At 36.9% G+C, this 17,866-nt stretch overlaps 2 protein-coding genes across 2 annotated transcripts in view; one reads left to right on the forward strand and one right to left on the reverse strand.

Annotated features, from left to right (window-relative positions):
• The first annotated feature begins 5,796 nt into the window (after window positions 1-5,796).
• LOC111378592 (chlorophyll a-b binding protein CP26, chloroplastic) lies at window positions 5,797-7,219 on the forward strand. The gene is made up of 6 exons (XM_023001826.1): window positions 5,797-6,033; window positions 6,116-6,200; window positions 6,267-6,317; window positions 6,406-6,526; window positions 6,607-6,741; window positions 6,852-7,219. The coding sequence occupies exons 1-6, from the start codon at window positions 5,835-5,837 to the stop codon at window positions 7,110-7,112; spliced, it is 852 nt and encodes a 283-aa protein (XP_022857594.1). The 5' UTR covers window positions 5,797-5,834; the 3' UTR covers window positions 7,113-7,219.
• A 223-nt stretch (window positions 7,220-7,442) lies between these two features.
• The window catches only part of LOC111378585 (general transcription factor 3C polypeptide 3-like), a 13,357-nt gene continuing 2,933 nt past the window's right edge, over window positions 7,443-17,866 (reverse strand). Inside the window, exons 3-9 of the mRNA XM_023001820.1 lie at window positions 16,801-16,924; window positions 16,641-16,709; window positions 10,168-10,294; window positions 9,897-10,011; window positions 8,232-8,422; window positions 8,007-8,119; window positions 7,443-7,906 (exon numbers count right to left, since the gene is read on the reverse strand). Of these exons, the coding sequence (XP_022857588.1) occupies window positions 7,640-7,906; window positions 8,007-8,119; window positions 8,232-8,422; window positions 9,897-10,011; window positions 10,168-10,294; window positions 16,641-16,709; window positions 16,801-16,924 (1,006 nt within the window). The 3' untranslated portion in view covers window positions 7,443-7,639. The remainder of the gene's footprint in view (window positions 7,907-8,006; window positions 8,120-8,231; window positions 8,423-9,896; window positions 10,012-10,167; window positions 10,295-16,640; window positions 16,710-16,800; window positions 16,925-17,866) is intronic.

Here is a 17,866-nt window from a genome sequence, read left to right on the forward strand (position 1 = left end):
CCCCAGTTTGGCTAAATCTTTGTTGCATGAGTTCAAGGACGTATTCCTAGAGGACATGCTTAGTGGATTGCTACCCATTTATGGCATTGAGCACCAAATCGACTTCATGTCTAGAGCTATCATTCCAAACCGACCAACTTACTAGAGCAATCTCGAGGAAAAAAAGGAGCTTCAGAGGCAAATGGAAGAGCTGATGAGCAAGAGCTATGTCAGAGAGAGCATGAGTCCGTGCACCATGCCAATACTGTTGGTGCCAAAGAAGGATGGAACATGGAGGATGTGCGTTGACTGCAGAGCCATCAATAATATAATGGTAAAGTATCATCACCCTATCCCTAGGTTAGATGACATGCCAGATGAATTCCATGGTGCCTGCATTTTTAGTAAAATTGATCTTAAAAGTGGTTAACCCCAAATCCAAATAAGGAAAGGTGACGACTGGAAAACTACATTTAAGACGAAATATGCATTATATGAGTGGTTGGTAACACCATTTGGACTCACTAATGCACCAAGCACTTTCATGCATTTAATGAATCATGTTTTGCTTGCTTTTATAGAAAAATTTGTTGTGATTTATTTTGATGACATTCTAGTGTATAACAAAGACCTAAATGAGCATGTAGAGCATTTAAGAAGTGTGCTAGTGGTGTTAAGGAAAGAACAACTTTACGCTAATTTCAAGAAATGTACTTTTTGCATGGAAAATTTTGTCCTTCTAGGTTTTGTGGTTAGTGCTAACGGGATAGAGGTAGATGAGGAAAAAATAAAAGCTATTAAATATTGGTCTACACCTAAGAGTATAACTGAAGTAAGGAATTTTACTGGTTGGCTAGCTTTTATAGACGGCTTTTAAATGATTTTAGCACAATCACTACAACACTCACTAAGGTAGTGAAAAAAGGCATAGGTTTTCATTGGGGTGATGAACAGGAGCATGCATTTAACAGTATTAAAGATAAATTATGTAAAGCACCTGTTTTGGCGTCACTTAATTTTGACAAGATGTTTGAGATTGAGTGTAAAGCCTTAATAATAGGGATTGAAACAGTATTAATGCAGGATAGGAAGTCGATAGCTTATTTTAGTGAAAAGCTTAGTGGAACTACTCTTAACTACCCTACTTATGACAAGGAGCTATACTTGATTGTCTAAGCTTTGGAGACTGATGAGTGTAATTCACTCATTAAACTAACGCCTCTAAATCACGGGTTTTAGCTTGTTATTGAGCACTTCTGAACGTTTTGATGTGTGTATTCATGTTGTTTTGCAGCTCAATCAACATTCGAGAAAATGTCACAATTGGGAGCTTGTGATGAATCTAAAATGGTGATTATAAAACGGAGGCATGAATTGGAGATAAGAAAAGAGAATTGCAATGGAAAAGAAGCTTAGAAAATGAACGATTCAAGTGAGGGGCAGTTTGTTAGGCGCCACTGCGCCCAACAAAAAGGGAATTTTCAGCAGTAAACTGGGCGCCATGGCACCCAGAGTAGAAAAAGGCAGCAGAATAGCTGGCGCCGCGGCGCCAGACTTGGGTACCACGGCGCCAAAGCGCCACCTTGCGAGGGAAGAATTTTACAATCTTTCGTTTTGAAGAGCATATAAATACCATTCTAAGGACACAATTTAGGGAGGGGACGAGAAGAGTAATCCTATGAGCAGCTGACAAGAACATAGAGCTTGAATTTAGGAAATTTTTGGATCAGTTTTCTGGGATTTTCTCTGAAAAAAAGGGGAGGAAAAAGTGAAGACACCATTTAAGAGACAAAGAGGAGAAATTAAATTATATCAAGATTGACAACCAATTGAGGAAGAACAAGCGGCTTAAATCAGTTTTTTCTAAACCCTTATTTATTCTTTCTCATTTTCTTTATCTTGTATTTTGGCATGTGGATCGATTCAAGCATGAACTAAATTCGTAGATCTAGGGTTGATGTAACCTATTTGAGACATGATATAAGTTTAATATAGTTATTTCTTTCAGTTTTTCCATGATTTATTTGTGTTGTTTTGTGCTTAATGCTTTCAATTATTTGATTGCTAATTGAATGAATCGATGTCTTAAATTTAATGCTCGAGAGGGGAAATTTAGACATGATCTGGAACAACATAACCTAGATTTGTAGGTTTCGAGAGAAAGTGCAATTCTTTGAGGGGTTAAACAAGAACCAAGAGCTTTAATAATCTTTATATATTTAATTCGGAATAGAGGTATTGGGGTTGAAATATAAAGATAGGTTCTATTGGTGCTCGAGAGAGGGGATAGAATCAAATTAGGTTTCTTGCCTATAAATTGGGAATAATTCGATGGAAATAGCTATAGAGTTGAGAACATGTTGATAATATGGTGAAATCAATCCCTAGATATCCGTAGTTTAATTTGATCTTTTTTAGAAATTGCCTCACTTTACTTGCATTCTTCATTCCATTTAAATTAGGTTAACATAAAAGTATCATTTCAAAATTGGATTTGTCTAAATAAAATGAAAATCGAAACAATTATATTACTCACTGGAGTTTGAATATCAATCCCTGTGGGTTCGACACTTTTAAATTCTTCACTATATTACAAAACTTGACACCGTACACTTGCGGTTAAACCACGTTGCATAAAACGCGTGGCAGAGATATGGCAACATTACTTGTGGCCCAAGGAGTTCGTGATACACACCGACCATGAGTCTTTGAAGCACTAGCGGGGTCAAGAGAAGTTGAACAAAAGGCATACCAGAAGGATGGAGTTTATTGAAACATTTCCTTACATCATTCAATACAAGCAAGGTAAAGAAAACATAGTAGCAGATGCTTTATCGTGAAGGTATGTCTTGCTAAATTCACTAAGTGCTAAATTACTTGACTTTTAACATATTAAGAAATTGTATGAAAATGACTTATATTTTTTCGAAGCTTATAAATCATGTGCCAAAGGGGCTGTTGATAAGTTCTTTAGGCATGAAGGTTACTTGTTTCGCTAAAATAAATTGTGCATTCCTAATTGTTCAATATGGAATTGTTGGTAAGAGAAGTACATATCGGTGGATTGATAGGGGTATTTTGAGGTTCAAAAGACCTTATAAATGTTAGGAGTACATTTTTATTGGCCTAAGATGAAAAGTAATGTTGAAAGAGTATGTAGTTGATGCATCAAATGTAAACAAGCTAAGTCAAAGGTATTACCCCAAGGGTTGTACAAACCTTTACGAACTCTTAGTGAACCATAGGTAGATATTTCTATAGATTTTGTTTTGGGTTTACCTAGGACTAAGAATGGACGGGATTTGATCTTTTTGGTGGTAGATAGATTTAGTAAGATGGCGCATTTCATATCGTATCATAAAACTGATGATGCCACTCACATAGTGGATTCGTTCTTTAAGGAGATAGTGTGCTTACATGAGGTCCCTAAGAGTATTGGGTCAGATAGGGATGTAAAATTTTTGAGTCATTTTTGGAGAGTTTTGTAGGGGTAAGTTAGGCACTAAATTGTTGTTTTCTACAACTTGTCATCCACAAACCGATGGACAAACTGAAGTAGTCAATAGGATTATGACTCAAATGTTGCACACGACGATAAATAAAAATTTGAAAAGTTGGGAGAAGTGTTTGCCTTTTGTTAAATTTGCATATAATCGGACTTTTCATTCTACTACTTCGTTTTCACCCTTTGAAATTGTTTATGATTTTAATCCACTAACCACATTGGATTTGATACCTTTACCTGTGAATGAACGTTTTAGTTTGGACGGTAAAAAGAAAGCCGAATTGGTAAAGTCACTCCATGAAAAGGTCCGGATGAAGATCGAGAACAAGAATAAAATCATTGCATCGCAAGCAAACATGGGCAGGAAAAGCGTGACATTCGAACCAAGTGATTGGGTTTGGGTGCATTTCAGAAAAAAGCATTTTCCGGAGCAAAAGAAGTCTAAGTTGTAACCACAGGGAGATGGTCTATTTCAAGCTATCGAGAAGATCAATGACAATGCATACAAGCTGGATCTCCCAGGTGAGTATAATGTTTTGACTACATTTAATGTGTCTGGTCTCTCTCTTTTTTATGCAGGTTCAGATTTGAGGATGAATCCTTTTTGAAAGGAAGAGGATGATATGATCCAAAAGCCGAGCCCAACGAAAACAAGTCCAGGATGAGACCCATTGATTATTGAAGGTGGACCGATGACATGTTCTTGAAAAAAGCGGGTAAATCAAGTGATAGGGTTACTTGTTTACTCAATAATTGATGAGACGATGATCGTGGCGAGAAATGAGGCAAGTTCCATGTTGGGATCAAAGACCGGAAACGATTAGGCCAACTCAATACACAAGGACAAAGTTGGAGGCACAAAAATTGAATTGTGCAACCACACAGTATAAAATATCATGTGGTCGCATGGTGGCATTTAGAAATTCAAAAGAGGCCAATTGAAAGACCTGTGTGACCGCATAGGAAAGAACCATGCGATCGCATGATTTAAAACTTGGGCAAGAGTAAAAATAATTTAGATACTCAATCACCAAATCATAATTTGTTATTCATCAAATAGAAGTTATAAGTAGTAAACTAACTATTAAATTATAATTATTGTGGGAATGATAATCCGGACTCATAAGTCGACCATCCACTATATTTTTTGTCACGATTTTGATCTTATGATTTATTTCATCAGAAATTTAGCAAAGATTGACTTCACACAAATTATAGAAGTGAAAGAACCATGCGATCGCATGATTTAAAACTTGGGCAAGAGTAAAAATAATTTAGATACTCAATCACCAAATCATAATTTGTTATTCATCAAATAGAAGTTATAAGTAGTAAACTAACTATTAAATTATAATTATTGTGGGAATGATAATCCGGACTCATAAGTCGACCATCCACTATATTTTTTGTCACGATTTTGATCTTATGATTTATTTCATCAGAAATTTAGCAAAGATTGACTTCACACAAATTATAGAAGTGAAATCACTCTTCGATTCAACTTCTTCACTAATTTGTCTAGATTTATTTTGTTAATAAATGAAGATATGTTGGAATTGTAGAAGTGAAATCACCCAACGTAAGCATAGATCGATACATCGAAAAACACAAAGAACAAATAATATAAAAATAATGAATCCTAATGTAAATAAAGTAGCACCAAAACTAAGTGATTCAAAAAAGGGCAAGCATGAGACTGCACTTCCGCGTGACCACCAAATATAGAAATATCTGCTGGTCGTGCAATGTCACACAAGATGAGACAGGCCAGGCGCATTGCCTGGGCTGTTCTATCCCCTTTTTCCGACCTTCTCTCTGTCTTCGTCCCTTTCAAATAATTGGATAATTTTTTAACATATTGGACATGGACACACTAAGTAGAAGTGTTCGTGCTTCATAGGTTAATTGGTCGGGTATCCATTTTTATATTATTGTTAATTGTCAGTAATGTAGTTTGTAAATGAATTATTGAGTTTGTTTCATGTTGCAATAGATTGATGTGTGGCTGAAATTGAAGAAAAAAAAAATTATAGATAGTTTTGAATGGGTAACAAGTCAAGGTTCATGTTCCTTTCCTTGGTAGGAATATATGTATTTAGTGGAACATAATTTTGAGTTCTTTGTATCCATGAATGAATGCATAGAGTGCATGTTATCCATATCTAAGCACCATCATCTGCCACCTCGGTAAGTGCAGCCAATCAAAACACAGTATGATATTACGCATCTTCACTTGGGACCAATGAATGAGAAGCTGACTTGGCATGTCTACATCCACGGATTCAGTGTATTTCAACTCACTCCCTCTTCCTCAATTCTCACTTCTCAATTCCGCAGAAATAAATTAACAATGGCTTCTCTTGGTGTGTCTGAAATGCTGGGTAACCCCCTTCACTTCAGTGTGGCATCCAGGTCTGCTCCTACACCTTCGAGCCGCCCGGCCACCACTTTCAAAACATTAGCCCTTTTCTCCAAGAAGCCTGCACCATCTCCAAAGGCTAAGCCTGCTGCTGTGTCCCCTATCGATGATGAACTCGCCAAGTGGTATGGTAAGCATCGATCAGCAAATGAAATCTAATTTATGTATTATCTTAGTTACACCGACTTTGAATACGCATACTTTGGTTTCAGGACCTGACAGAAGAATTTTCTTACCCGAGGGCCTTTTGGATAGATCAGAAATCCCCGAGTACCTCACTGGAGAAGTTCCCGGAGAGTAAGTTTTATAATTCTTGCCATAATGAAATCAGACTGTTCATGACTCAACTTCTTATGCATGCAGCTATGGCTATGATCCCTTTGGCCTCAGCAAAAAACCCGAAAACTTCGCAAAGTGAGTGAATTAATATTCTCACCTTTCTCTACTCATCATTAGCTAATGAAGTTAAGCTTGGATTGAAATTAATTGTGTTGTTATCCAGGTATCAAGCATATGAGTTGATCCATGCTAGATGGGCTATGCTTGGTGCTGCTGGATTTATCATCCCAGAAGCATTCAACAAATTTGGAGCCAACTGTGGCCCTGAAGCTGTTTGGTTCAAGGTACCTGCTATTTATTTATTAACTCCTCGGACCTCTTCTTTTTCATCATTAATCGTGATTCTATTGTTCTATTTCTACAGACTGGAGCCCTACTTCTTGATGGAAATACATTGAATTACTTCGGTAAGAACATTCCAATAAACCTCGTTGTTGCTGTGGTTGCTGAGGTTGTACTTGTTGGAGGTGCAGAGTATTACAGAATTATTAATGGCTTGGTATGTCCCAACAGTTTTTAAATCCAGTACGGCTATCTTCGGGTGTAATTGGCATTGGGTAACTAAAACAAAATCCACTATTTTCTGAATTGGGATTATGATTCATGTAGGATCTGGAGGACAAACTTCACCCGGGTGGTCCATTTGATCCACTGGGTCTTGCCAAGGATCCAGACCAGGCTGCATTATTGAAGGTGAAGGAGATCAAGAATGGTCGACTGGCCATGTTCTCTATGCTTGGTTTCTTTATCCAGGCATACGTGACTGGAAAGGGTCCTGTAGAAAACCTTGCAGCACATTTGAGTGATCCTTTCGGCAATAACTTGCTCACTGTTATTGCCGGAACTGCTGAAAGAGCTCCTACCCTGTAATTCACACATGTAGTTTGCAGATTGATGCTTAATATATATTGTACAATTATCTGTGACATTTTATCCTAGTAATTGATTGTAGTTGGGAACTCTTTTCATTTCGCTCATACAGCTTATACTATGGAACTCATCTGGGGCCAAATCTTACTCGTACCCATTGAAAATTGAACTTTGAACAAGATATGGATTCAATTTACACTTAAAAGATAGACATGATTCAGAATAATACAATGCAGTCGATAGATCTTTTATCTTTATGCAGCATGAAACACAGACTGCAATGGTAGAAAGAAAAATGAAGAGGCTTTAATGATGATGACACTGTTATACGTTAATGGATCACAACATAATGCTGCGTATATATATAACTGTAGTAGGGGAAAACAGTGTATACATTGAAGATTAGGGATCTGAATGCCATTAATTGAAGATTTCAGACCTGTTTTGCAAAAAATGCATATTTTCCCAACAAAATTTCAGTACGGTATATTGAAAAAATTTAACTTCGGCCACATAAATTGTACATATCAAAAGGTGAGATAATCTTTCAAGACCTGCCTAGCAAGATCAAATGCTCCACTTTTCTTATAGATTAAGTGTAAATTGTAAGCTGCTTCCCTACGAAGATCACAGTAGCCTGGCCTTTTATAATCCATAGGATCCTGATTCTCATTTGGAAGTTTTGGGATGGGATAATCCTTCTCAGGCATCGCCAATACCTTCTCATAGTATGTGGTAGCCAAAGAAACTAGACCAATATGATGATATGCCCGAGCAATGTTATATAATGCTTCCTGAAAATGAATTTTAACTTTCAGTATGCATGTTTGATAAGTAGTACTAGACATGACTAGATAGTATAACGAGCAAGATTTTAACGGATCAGAAACAAACCTGGCTGTTGTCACAAAGTCGGAAATTATTAAACAGGAATGCAAGTCCTTGTGCCATACACTGATGCTTGTTTTGAAGTCTGAGCCCAAGGGCTAAATTTATTAAGGAAGTTCCTAAGGGGGAAAAAAATGAATTTTCTTTCGTAACATTTAAAAATAATCAATTTCAAAGTTTGGTAAGTTTAGAAGCTTCCTTTTTTGTCACTTTTGAGGAAAAGATTCATACCCACACAAAGATTGATCAAGGGACTGTCTGGCATAAGTCTATAGGCTTCCAGATATTCTCGAGCAGCAGCCTGATGCTGACTTATCATGGTAAACATATGCGCAGAAATCATAATTGGTGGCACAGAATCTTTGTGCTTAACTCGCATGTTGTGTAAAAATTTGTTGTGCTTTGAATACCGATTATCCATTCTACACAAGATAAGAAAACCGATTGTTAAACAAACCTGCAAAGATACATGCAAACATAGATCAAAAACACCATATTGACATGGACATTAATTCCCAAAGATGAAAATGTGGTCCCATTTCTCAAGAAGATATAAAGTATGAGATGGTATTTGGTTGGCATGAAACACGTCATATAAATTGTTTGGCTCAAATTTTGTGCTGAAATGGATACATTTTTGGAACACACGTCATAATTTCAGTTACAATTTCTGTTTAAACAAAACGAATTATCTCATCAACGTTATGGTGCCCCCAAAATATAATAAATACCAGTTACACCATCTCCATATCCTAACCTAGATACCTGACAAAACCACAGAGTGATTTTACTAATTGCAAGAGCAAGAGAGGGCATAAGGATATTTCCAGAATAGTGGTAGGCGGCAAATGTGAATAAATTGTGGGGGAGGGGGGGAGGGGGGTTAGGGATTTCATGTCATTCATCCAGAAAATAGGAGAGAAGCTGAACCTCTCGAAAGTTCAGCAATCATTTATTTTCTACCGAGCATTCTGTTCAGCAAATTTAAAGATCTTATCAATAACTCCTCCCCAACCCCCCACACCCCCAAGAAATACCGCAAGAAATTCCATCTCAATTACCAACTCAACAAGAATACCAGCACAACCAATAAAAACAGTACTGGGAACCCCGCTTCTGCTGCCATGGATCACCATAAACGTACAGGACCACTACAAACCCACACAAAGCCTGAGGAAAAAAGAAAAATGTGCCACGGATCATGAAATTAATATTGCTCACCATTGCCAAAACCCATTTTTTCGTCTGTCTAGAACTACATTCCATGCCTTCTTCAGAACCTGCGGAACTACAGATTTGTTCTCCAGATCTGATGATGGAAGGATTTCAATGTACATCCCTCTTCATTGAACAATTTTTTTCACAGTAGTACCCATGTTAACTTCAGCATTACTAGAGACTAATTAGGATTCGTCAATTGACAAAATAAGAGATCAATATTTACACCATGTGAAAGTAACACCGTCGATAAATTAAGGGATCACAACCTAAAATGTCTAGCAAAGACATATCTAGCACAGACCTAAAGAAATTTCCATTCACAAGGACAATAATCCACTAAAACATGTTAGAAGAGTCAGAGGCAAACCAAACAAACATGGTCTAGTGTGGTTGCAAGAAACGAAAAAGAAAAATAGTATCATTGAACATTTCAGTATATGTATTATAAAAAAGGACACATGCAGCCTACTCCAAGTTTATTGGAAATAAGGGCCTAGCTTTAATGTATATCTTAAACAGAGTACAATATAATCTGATGGCCCGTGTCTGAGCAGAGCCAGGTTATTGTGAGAATACACATAAGTAAGATGCAAAGAAGTATTCTCTTAATTCTTAAAGCCACATCAACAAAGCAAACTAAATAACATTGACAAATGCACAAATGAGAGCACTAACCTCGACATAACTTTGTAGTAGCAATTCCAGGCAGAAAAGCTGTAAGGATGCCGACTCACAATGTAACGCACACAATCCCACCCATGTGCAGGATCTGAAATGTTATATGCTACTTCTACACAATATAAACATAATAAATGCTTTAGAACTTTCTTTTGTTATCTTGCATCCTACATCTATTACAATAATAATGAAAACATTGCATAAAAATTCACATAACGAAAGAAGAAGAACATGAAATAACCTCAATATTTAAAAATTCAAAACTTACGAGCTCCAAGAGTTCGAAGATCCTCCTTCCTTTCAGGAGACAATGTGTTGCATGCCAGTTTCAAACACAGGTTGATGATCTGTAAAGCATCCCAATACCTTTGCAAGGCTGACAAGGACTTGCATAACTATGTAAATATAACATAAAAAATATTTTTTCAGTTGGAGACAATTTAAGAATTATATAAAAGTATTGATAAAGAGAACATAAAATAGAAATTTATATTAAAATATGAGTCTGACCATGCAGCAATTCTCGATTTCCATTGGATGAGATTTAAATAGCCAATCAGAGAAAGAAAACTCATGATATAGAATAGTATTAGGACATTTTGGCTATGGCAAAAAAAATTAAAGAAGGCAATATTTTAGACTTCAGGATATCAATAAAATTGAGCAATCATGAACCTTGGAGCTGGTGTGAGTAGAGATCTTCTTATTAATATTGATTTGCATCAAAGTTCCAACCCAAGTCGAAAAAACCTAAGAGATGCATCTAAGTAGAGATGTCAACGAGCCGAGTCGAGTCGATGGGGTTTCTTTGGCCTGAGCCTGAGCAAAAGTTCAGCCAAAATTTTGAGGCTCGACCCGATCTTTTGACTCAAGCCGGGCCGACCAGTTTTTTTTTTTTTTTCCCATTTTTTTATTATAACACATTGCCTTTAAAAAGGCAGCGTGATGCATGCTGCCTTTAAAAAACCAGTTCTACGGACCGGCTTGGGCTTTTTTCGGGCAGAGCCATAGGCGGCCCTAGCCGATAAGCCAAATTGCCAATCCTATATCCAAGCTTATGTCCCTTAATGTGTGGTACCAAAGGATATAGTATTAACTGATTAAATTAACAGGATAAATCATACATTGGAACTTCGGAGAGCTTTCTAATCTAAAGGTAGATTAAGTAGAGTAGAGTTGCAACAAGATCCATATAATGCTCTTTAATCATAGCATATTTAAAGATAACAGTGGAATCACAGTAGAGGATCACATTGTCAATCGCTTCACGTAATCAGGTTCAATTTTCATTAAGGAATGAGATAAGATGTAAGGCATTAGTACTAGAGCTGGTTGGACAATGGACGAAGTGGAGAACTGTTGCAGGGATTAACATCTTCCAAGCTAAGTTGGTAACAACTATGCTTTGGACAACTGAGTTGGGTCACTAAACAACAAAATGTCTATATAACATAAACATAATAGGAATGAGAATAAGATGAAAAGGCGATCCCCTAAAATTGATCAATAAGAAATTAGGATATATGCTAAAAAAGATTTGACTTCATTAAACTTTTAGTATATGTAGCTTTGGATTGAACCAAATGGCAAAAGATAAAATTAAAATTAATAATAATAATAATAAATAAATTATTATTATTATTATTATTATTAGTGCCAAGGAAGTAAATCATGTAAATTAGGGAAGAGAATAACTAGAGTTTATTGTACTTCCATAATTTTTGTATTTCCATTTATGTCTACTCTCATTTTCTATATAATAAAGAAGTTGAGGGGAAGGAAGGAATTCTTCTTCTCTCACGTTTTCTCTACCAACCCTTTGTCAACATGGTATCAGAGCTTTGTTTCTAGGGTTTGGTATTCTCTAATCCTTCTAAGCGAATTGTCCCTCCGTTCCTTTCTTTTCTCCTTCTTTCTTCCTTCCTTCCTTTTCCCCTACTGAAAGTCCCGTTTTCGTCCCGTGTGGTGATCTCAACCTTCATGGTTGAAGAGTATTTGCTGGGTTGTTAAGAATAGTTGATGTCGACCGTACATGGTAGGTCGACTGGCAGAGTTCGATGGTTGTCATAGAGCTCATTGGCGGTAGAAAGTGATCGTCAATGGTGTAGCTTTATGTGTAGATTCTGATTCCTTCCTCTAGTGGTTAATTTGCAGCGAATTGTAGTGGGAATTCCTGAACGGTGACAACGTTCTTCTGTTGGCGATCGCGATTTTCGAAGACAGTGAATTGTGGGTAATTTCTGGGTTCGGTACTGTGCGTGGACTTTGTTTAGGTTTTGTTGGTTGGATCACAATACTTCATTGTTGGGCTTTGCTGTTTAACTCTATGGGCTCATCTAATTTTGGGCCTATTGGTTTGATCACTACTGGTGTTAATACTCAATTTGTGGACCTGTTTGATGATCTTTAATTTTTAGCTATTTGGTTAATATCATGTGTCATCTAAAATGGAGATATTCAATTTGACTGGACCGATGGTACCTGAAAAATTGAACGAAAGAAATTACACTTATTGGGCTAGGTGTGTCGAGGTTTTCTTGCGAGGTAAGGGTTTATACAATCACTTGATTTTAGACAAACCGTCTGTCAAATCCTCAAAATGTGATTCTGTAAAGGCTGATTCTACTCTCAACGATCGGTGGGATCAGGAAGATTACGCAATCATTGGATTTATGATCAGTAGTATTGAGCCTCACATGGGATCTTCGTCGCTCTATATGTCTACGGTTAAACAAATTTGGGAGCATCTTAAACATATACACTCTAGAACTGGGAATATTACTTGAATCTATGAGACTTGTAAACAATATTTTGAGCTTGAGAAGGGCTCCTCTAGTCTTGTTGAATATTATAATACACTTTTGACTGTATGTCTGGAAAGGAATGTGCATCAACCTCTCTCTTAATTTGAAGGTAATGGAAAAACAGCGGGAAGACATCGATGTCGTTAAGTTCCTTATTGGTCTTCCGCCAGAGTTTGAAGCAGTCCGAGCACAGATATTAGGTGGAAAAGAGCTTCCTAGTCTTCCAGAAACATTCTCTCGTATTCAACGCTCTACTCTCTCAGATAGTATACCCAGCGAAGATCATTCTGCTTTTATTATAGGGGGCGGCTCATTCGGGGGTGGACGTAACGGTCGTGGTGGACGCGGTGTTAGCTCTCGGGGTGGACGAGACACTAGAGGCAATAATCATTCAATAACTCGTGAACCTCGAAAATGTACTCACTGTGGTCGTGTAGGTCATTCCATTGATTACTGTTGGGACTTACATGGTAAACCATTTGGTTCTGTCAATCAGGTCTCGTCTAATGAGGATCGTCACCTAGTATTTGGACCAGTTGCTAACTCTAGTTCAACATCAGAATCTGATTTCTTGTCTATCGCGGGATGAGTGTGCAAAGTTTTTAGCTCATAAGCAGGCCACTTCCGGTTCTATGGCCACTCTCGCTCAGTCAGGTACTACGTCTACTCACTGTCTAATGTCATCCTCTCATAATTCGTGGATTCTCGATTCTAGAGCAACTGAACATATTACTGGTTCGTCTACTTATCTTCTTGATTATCATCCTACCACTTCTTCCAAATATGTCACTCTTGCTAACGGTTCCCGAACTAGTGTTGCAGGCTTAGGCAATGCCTACCTTAAACCTAATATTGATTTGTCGGTTGTTCTTCATGTTCCTGGCTTTCCCTTTAGTTTATTATCGATTAGCAAAATTACCACCTCTTAAATGTTCTATAACATTTTATCCATCTTTGTCCATTTTGGTCACCCTTCTATTTCTACTTTAAAACGTCAAGTTGTTAGTCATCGTAATGTGTCCTCTCTTCAATGTGAAGCTTGTTAGCTTAGTAAACATCACCGTGTCTTTTCCTTTACGAACTATTAATCTTATTTCTAGTTTATTTGAGACCGTTCATTCTGATATATGGGGACCAATTAAAGTTTTATCTAATAAATTTCAATATTTTGTTACATTTGTGGATGATTATTCTCGTCTGACTTGGTTATTCCTATTGAAAAATCGTTTTGAGTTACTGTCTATTTTTCAAGTTTTTCGTACTTTAATTAAAACTCAATTTAACCAAAAAATTCGTATTTTGCGATCTGATAATGCCAAAGAATATATGTCTGCCTCTTTTACATCATATTTTTGGGGTGATGCTATCTTTACTGCATACTATCTCATTAATCGCATGCCTTCCTCCATTTTGGAGGTGCGTCTCCCTTCTCTCTCGTATTTTCCTCCTCTCCACCGTATTCATTACCTCTCAAGATTTTTGGATGTGTTATGTTCATCAGTTCGGTCCTGATCGTGATAAACTCGACTCTCGCCCCATGAAATGTATTTTTCTTAATTACTCCCAAACACAAAAGGTACTACAATCCTTCTCTACAACGTTATCTTGTAAGTGCATATGTCACTTTTGACGAGTCCACATCCTAGTTCCCAAATCATAGTACGCCATTCGAATCCACTCGAGTCCCCATTAGCTTACCCGTACCATATCTACCTGTTGGTATTTTTCCAAAACTCGACTCCATCTACTGCACCGGAGTTGTCCTCCTCTCATAAGGAACCACCACCTCCTCTACAGGTTTATACTCGACGACCTAAGCCACCAACATCTGTGGCCCCATCTGTTACCTTACCGTCTACAAATCCTGCATCCATCACCTATTCTAATCCTAAGTCATTGCCCATTGTTCACCGTAAAGGTAAACGTACTTGTGTAACTAGACATCCTATTAGCCACTATGTTAATTTAGATTCGTTGTCACCTTTTCTTGTTTTACATCCTAGCTTTCTAATATTTTTGTACCTAAGACAGTGACAAAAGCTTTATCTAATCCTGGGTGGCGAAAGGCTATGGAATTAGAAATGACGGCCTTACACGAGAATAAGACTTGGGAACTCGTTCCTTCACCGGCTGGCATACGTCCTGTTGGTAACAAATGAATCTTTGTTCCGAAATTCAATCCTAATGGGACTGTTGATCGATTGAAAGCCCAACTAGTTGATAAAGGTCACACAGACATATGGCATTGATTATGATGAAACACTTTCCAGTTGCTAAGATCTCTTCTATTCGAGTTTTGATTTCTAATACTACTAACCTTGGTTGGCCCTTGTTTCAATTGGATGTTAAAAATACGTTCCTTCATGGTGACTTGCACGAAGAAGTTTATATGGAGCAACCACCTGGGTTTGTTGCTCAGAGGGAGTATCAAAACTATGTAAGTTGAAAAAGGCCCTATATGGGTTAAAACAATCACCAAGGGCATGGTTTGGGAAGTTTTCTGAGGTTGTTTTAGAATTTGGTCTTCAGAGATGTCAGACAGATCATTCAGTATTTCATCTACAAACTGGTGTAGGTTATGTTATCCTTAGAGTTTATGTAGATGATATCGTAATCACTGGTGATACAGATGGGATTTCTCAGTTGAAACAATTTCTACAAAAACATTTTCAGATCAAAGATCTAGGCAAGCTCCGATATTTCTTAGGCATTGAAGTTGCTAGGTCACGAGCAGGTATCAATTTATCTCAAAGATAATATGTACTTCATCTGCTAGATGAAACAGGTTGTCTTGGAACTTATCATGTTGATACTCCCATGGATCCTAATGTGAAGATTTTGAAGGATGAAGGAGAATTGTATGGAGAACCAGAAAAATATCGTCGTTTGGTTGGAGAAATAAATTACCTAACTATCACATGACCAAATATTTCCCATGCAGTGAATGTCATTAGTCAGTTTTTGGATACTCCTCGAGTTCCTCATTGGGAAGCTGTAATACGTATTATTCGGTACTTGAAAAAGGCTCCAGGTCTTGGATTATTATATAAACCGAATGGACATATAAGAATAGAAGGGTTTACAGATGCAGATTAGGCCAGATCCCCACCAGATAGGCAATCTATTACTGGTTTCTGTACTTTTCTCGATGGTAATCTTGTCTCTTGGAAAAGTAAGAAACAAACCGTAGTAACAAGGTCAAGTGCAGAAGCAGAATATAAGGCGATGGCTCATACTACAAGTGAGTTAACATGGTTATAGCACTTTCTTCAAGAAATCAATTTCTCACCTTCAACTCCTATTCCAATGTTTTGTGATAATCAGGTTGCCTTACATATTGCGTCTAATCCAGTCTTTCATGAGAAGACTAAACATATTGAAGTTGATTGTCACTTTGGCCGGGACAAAATATTGAGTGGTGATATATGTACACCATTTGTGAAGACAGAAAAGCAGCATGCTGATATGTTTACAAAGTCGTTGAATGGTAATCGGTTGAAGTTTCTTTGTTCCAAGCTAGGCTTATATGATATATATGCTCCAGCTTGAGGGGGAGTGTCAAGGAAGTAAATCACATAAATTAGGGAAGAGAATAACTAGAGTTTACTGTATTTCCATAATTTCTGTGTTTCCATTTATGTGTACTCTCGTTTTCTATATAATAAAGAAGAGGAGGGGAAGGAAGGAATTCTTCTTCTCTCACGTTTCCTCTACCAACCCTTTGTCAACAATTATTATTTTTTTTAAAGGATATTAGATCCAATCAATTCATGAACAAAATATGAGAAAAGCTAGGTAACAAACTTGTAGCAGAATTTCTCCGAGATACAAAGACAACAAACGGAAAGCTTCCGAAAAGAAAAAGTTGAAAATAAACATTCAAGTACACAAATGCATGGAGAGAGAGGAGAGATAGGCGGGGGGGCATGAGACTTACATCTATGATCAGATGATGGTGCTCTTCATTTTTTAGAAGAACCGGCAACGGAGGCTCGCGCAAATCTTGCTGCATAAGTTATTAGATGATTCTATCAAATCCTGTTAATCCAACAGAGAATAATTTTGGTTCAATTCACATAAAACTTTTAACTTCTTACGGGACACTCATCATCTGAATCATCACTCTTCCAATCAATCCCAGCAGCCAAAGCTGCAGCTTTTTTCTCTTCCTTTATTGTAGCCTTCTTCCGAAGCAACCTTTTTGCTCTGGAAGCTTTTGACCTGTTACATTGAAACAAGGAAATGATAATTATTCCACAATATATACGTGAAAATGAAGAAGAAGAAGAATATTGAAACTGGTAGCTTGTTATCGAGTGTAAGATAAAACACATTGAATGTGTAAAATTATGCTCATGACACCACTCTTTCAATATATGAAGCTAATGATGCACTAATAAAAAAATAAAAAATAAAAAAATTCCAACATAATAACTACATTACATCTTGTACAATTACAAATTTCTAAAGCTGGAACGGCAAATCATTCTGCAAAGCTGATTCCATTCTGCAAATCATTTTTTCAACTTTCACTACCCTTTTACTGAATGCTACATCTTAATTTTGCCTCCCTTTAACAAATGCACCCTCATTGTAAGTAACTGTATGCTCCAAAACTTCTCTCTATCTGTTATAGCTAATACTTTGGGGATAATCTTGCACAAACATGACACCATACTAATTTGGATGAATACATTTAGCACAATCAAAATCATTTCACCATGTAATTTGTCATCAATCTAATCCATATTGAATGCTGCTTGAAAATTCAAACACGTTCTCAACTTATAAATAGAACTTTGAGGTGAAAAAATGACACAAATAGCCAAGCACACACAATATTCATACAATACAATTTAGGCTCTATTTGAGCGCCATTTTTTGGGAGAACAAATTTTGCAATTTTTTTTTTTTTTTTTTGGTGTATTCCATTCTAAGGTAGATACGAGTTTTTAAACCTATTTATCTACCTAGAATGGATCGTTTGATGTTGCCTTCTACCCCAGTATATTGATACGCAAAAGAGTACATGAAGGGAGATATAGACTTTATCTTCCAAAAGTTATGAGAGTTTACAATAGCGTTTGAAGATTTACAATTGCAATGAAAACAAGACACATGTACAAATGAATAAAGCAATTTCAAATATTTCGAAAAATAATT

The sequence above is a fragment of the Olea europaea genome, unplaced genomic scaffold, assembly GCF_002742605.1.
Source record: "Olea europaea var. sylvestris unplaced genomic scaffold, O_europaea_v1 scaffold1836, whole genome shotgun sequence".
NCBI classification, from domain to species: domain Eukaryota; kingdom Viridiplantae; phylum Streptophyta; class Magnoliopsida; order Lamiales; family Oleaceae; genus Olea; species Olea europaea.

Coding starts and splice junctions, on each gene's coding strand:
- LOC111378592 (XM_023001826.1), top strand. CDS start 5,835: ATGGCTTCTCTTGGTGTGTCTGAAATGCTGGGTAACCCCCTTCACTTC. Junction 6,034..6,115: donor TGAACTCGCCAAGTGGTATG/GTAAGCATCGAT, acceptor CTTTGGTTTCAG/GACCTGACAGAAGAATTTTC. Junction 6,527..6,606: donor CTGAAGCTGTTTGGTTCAAG/GTACCTGCTATT, acceptor CTATTTCTACAG/ACTGGAGCCCTACTTCTTGA.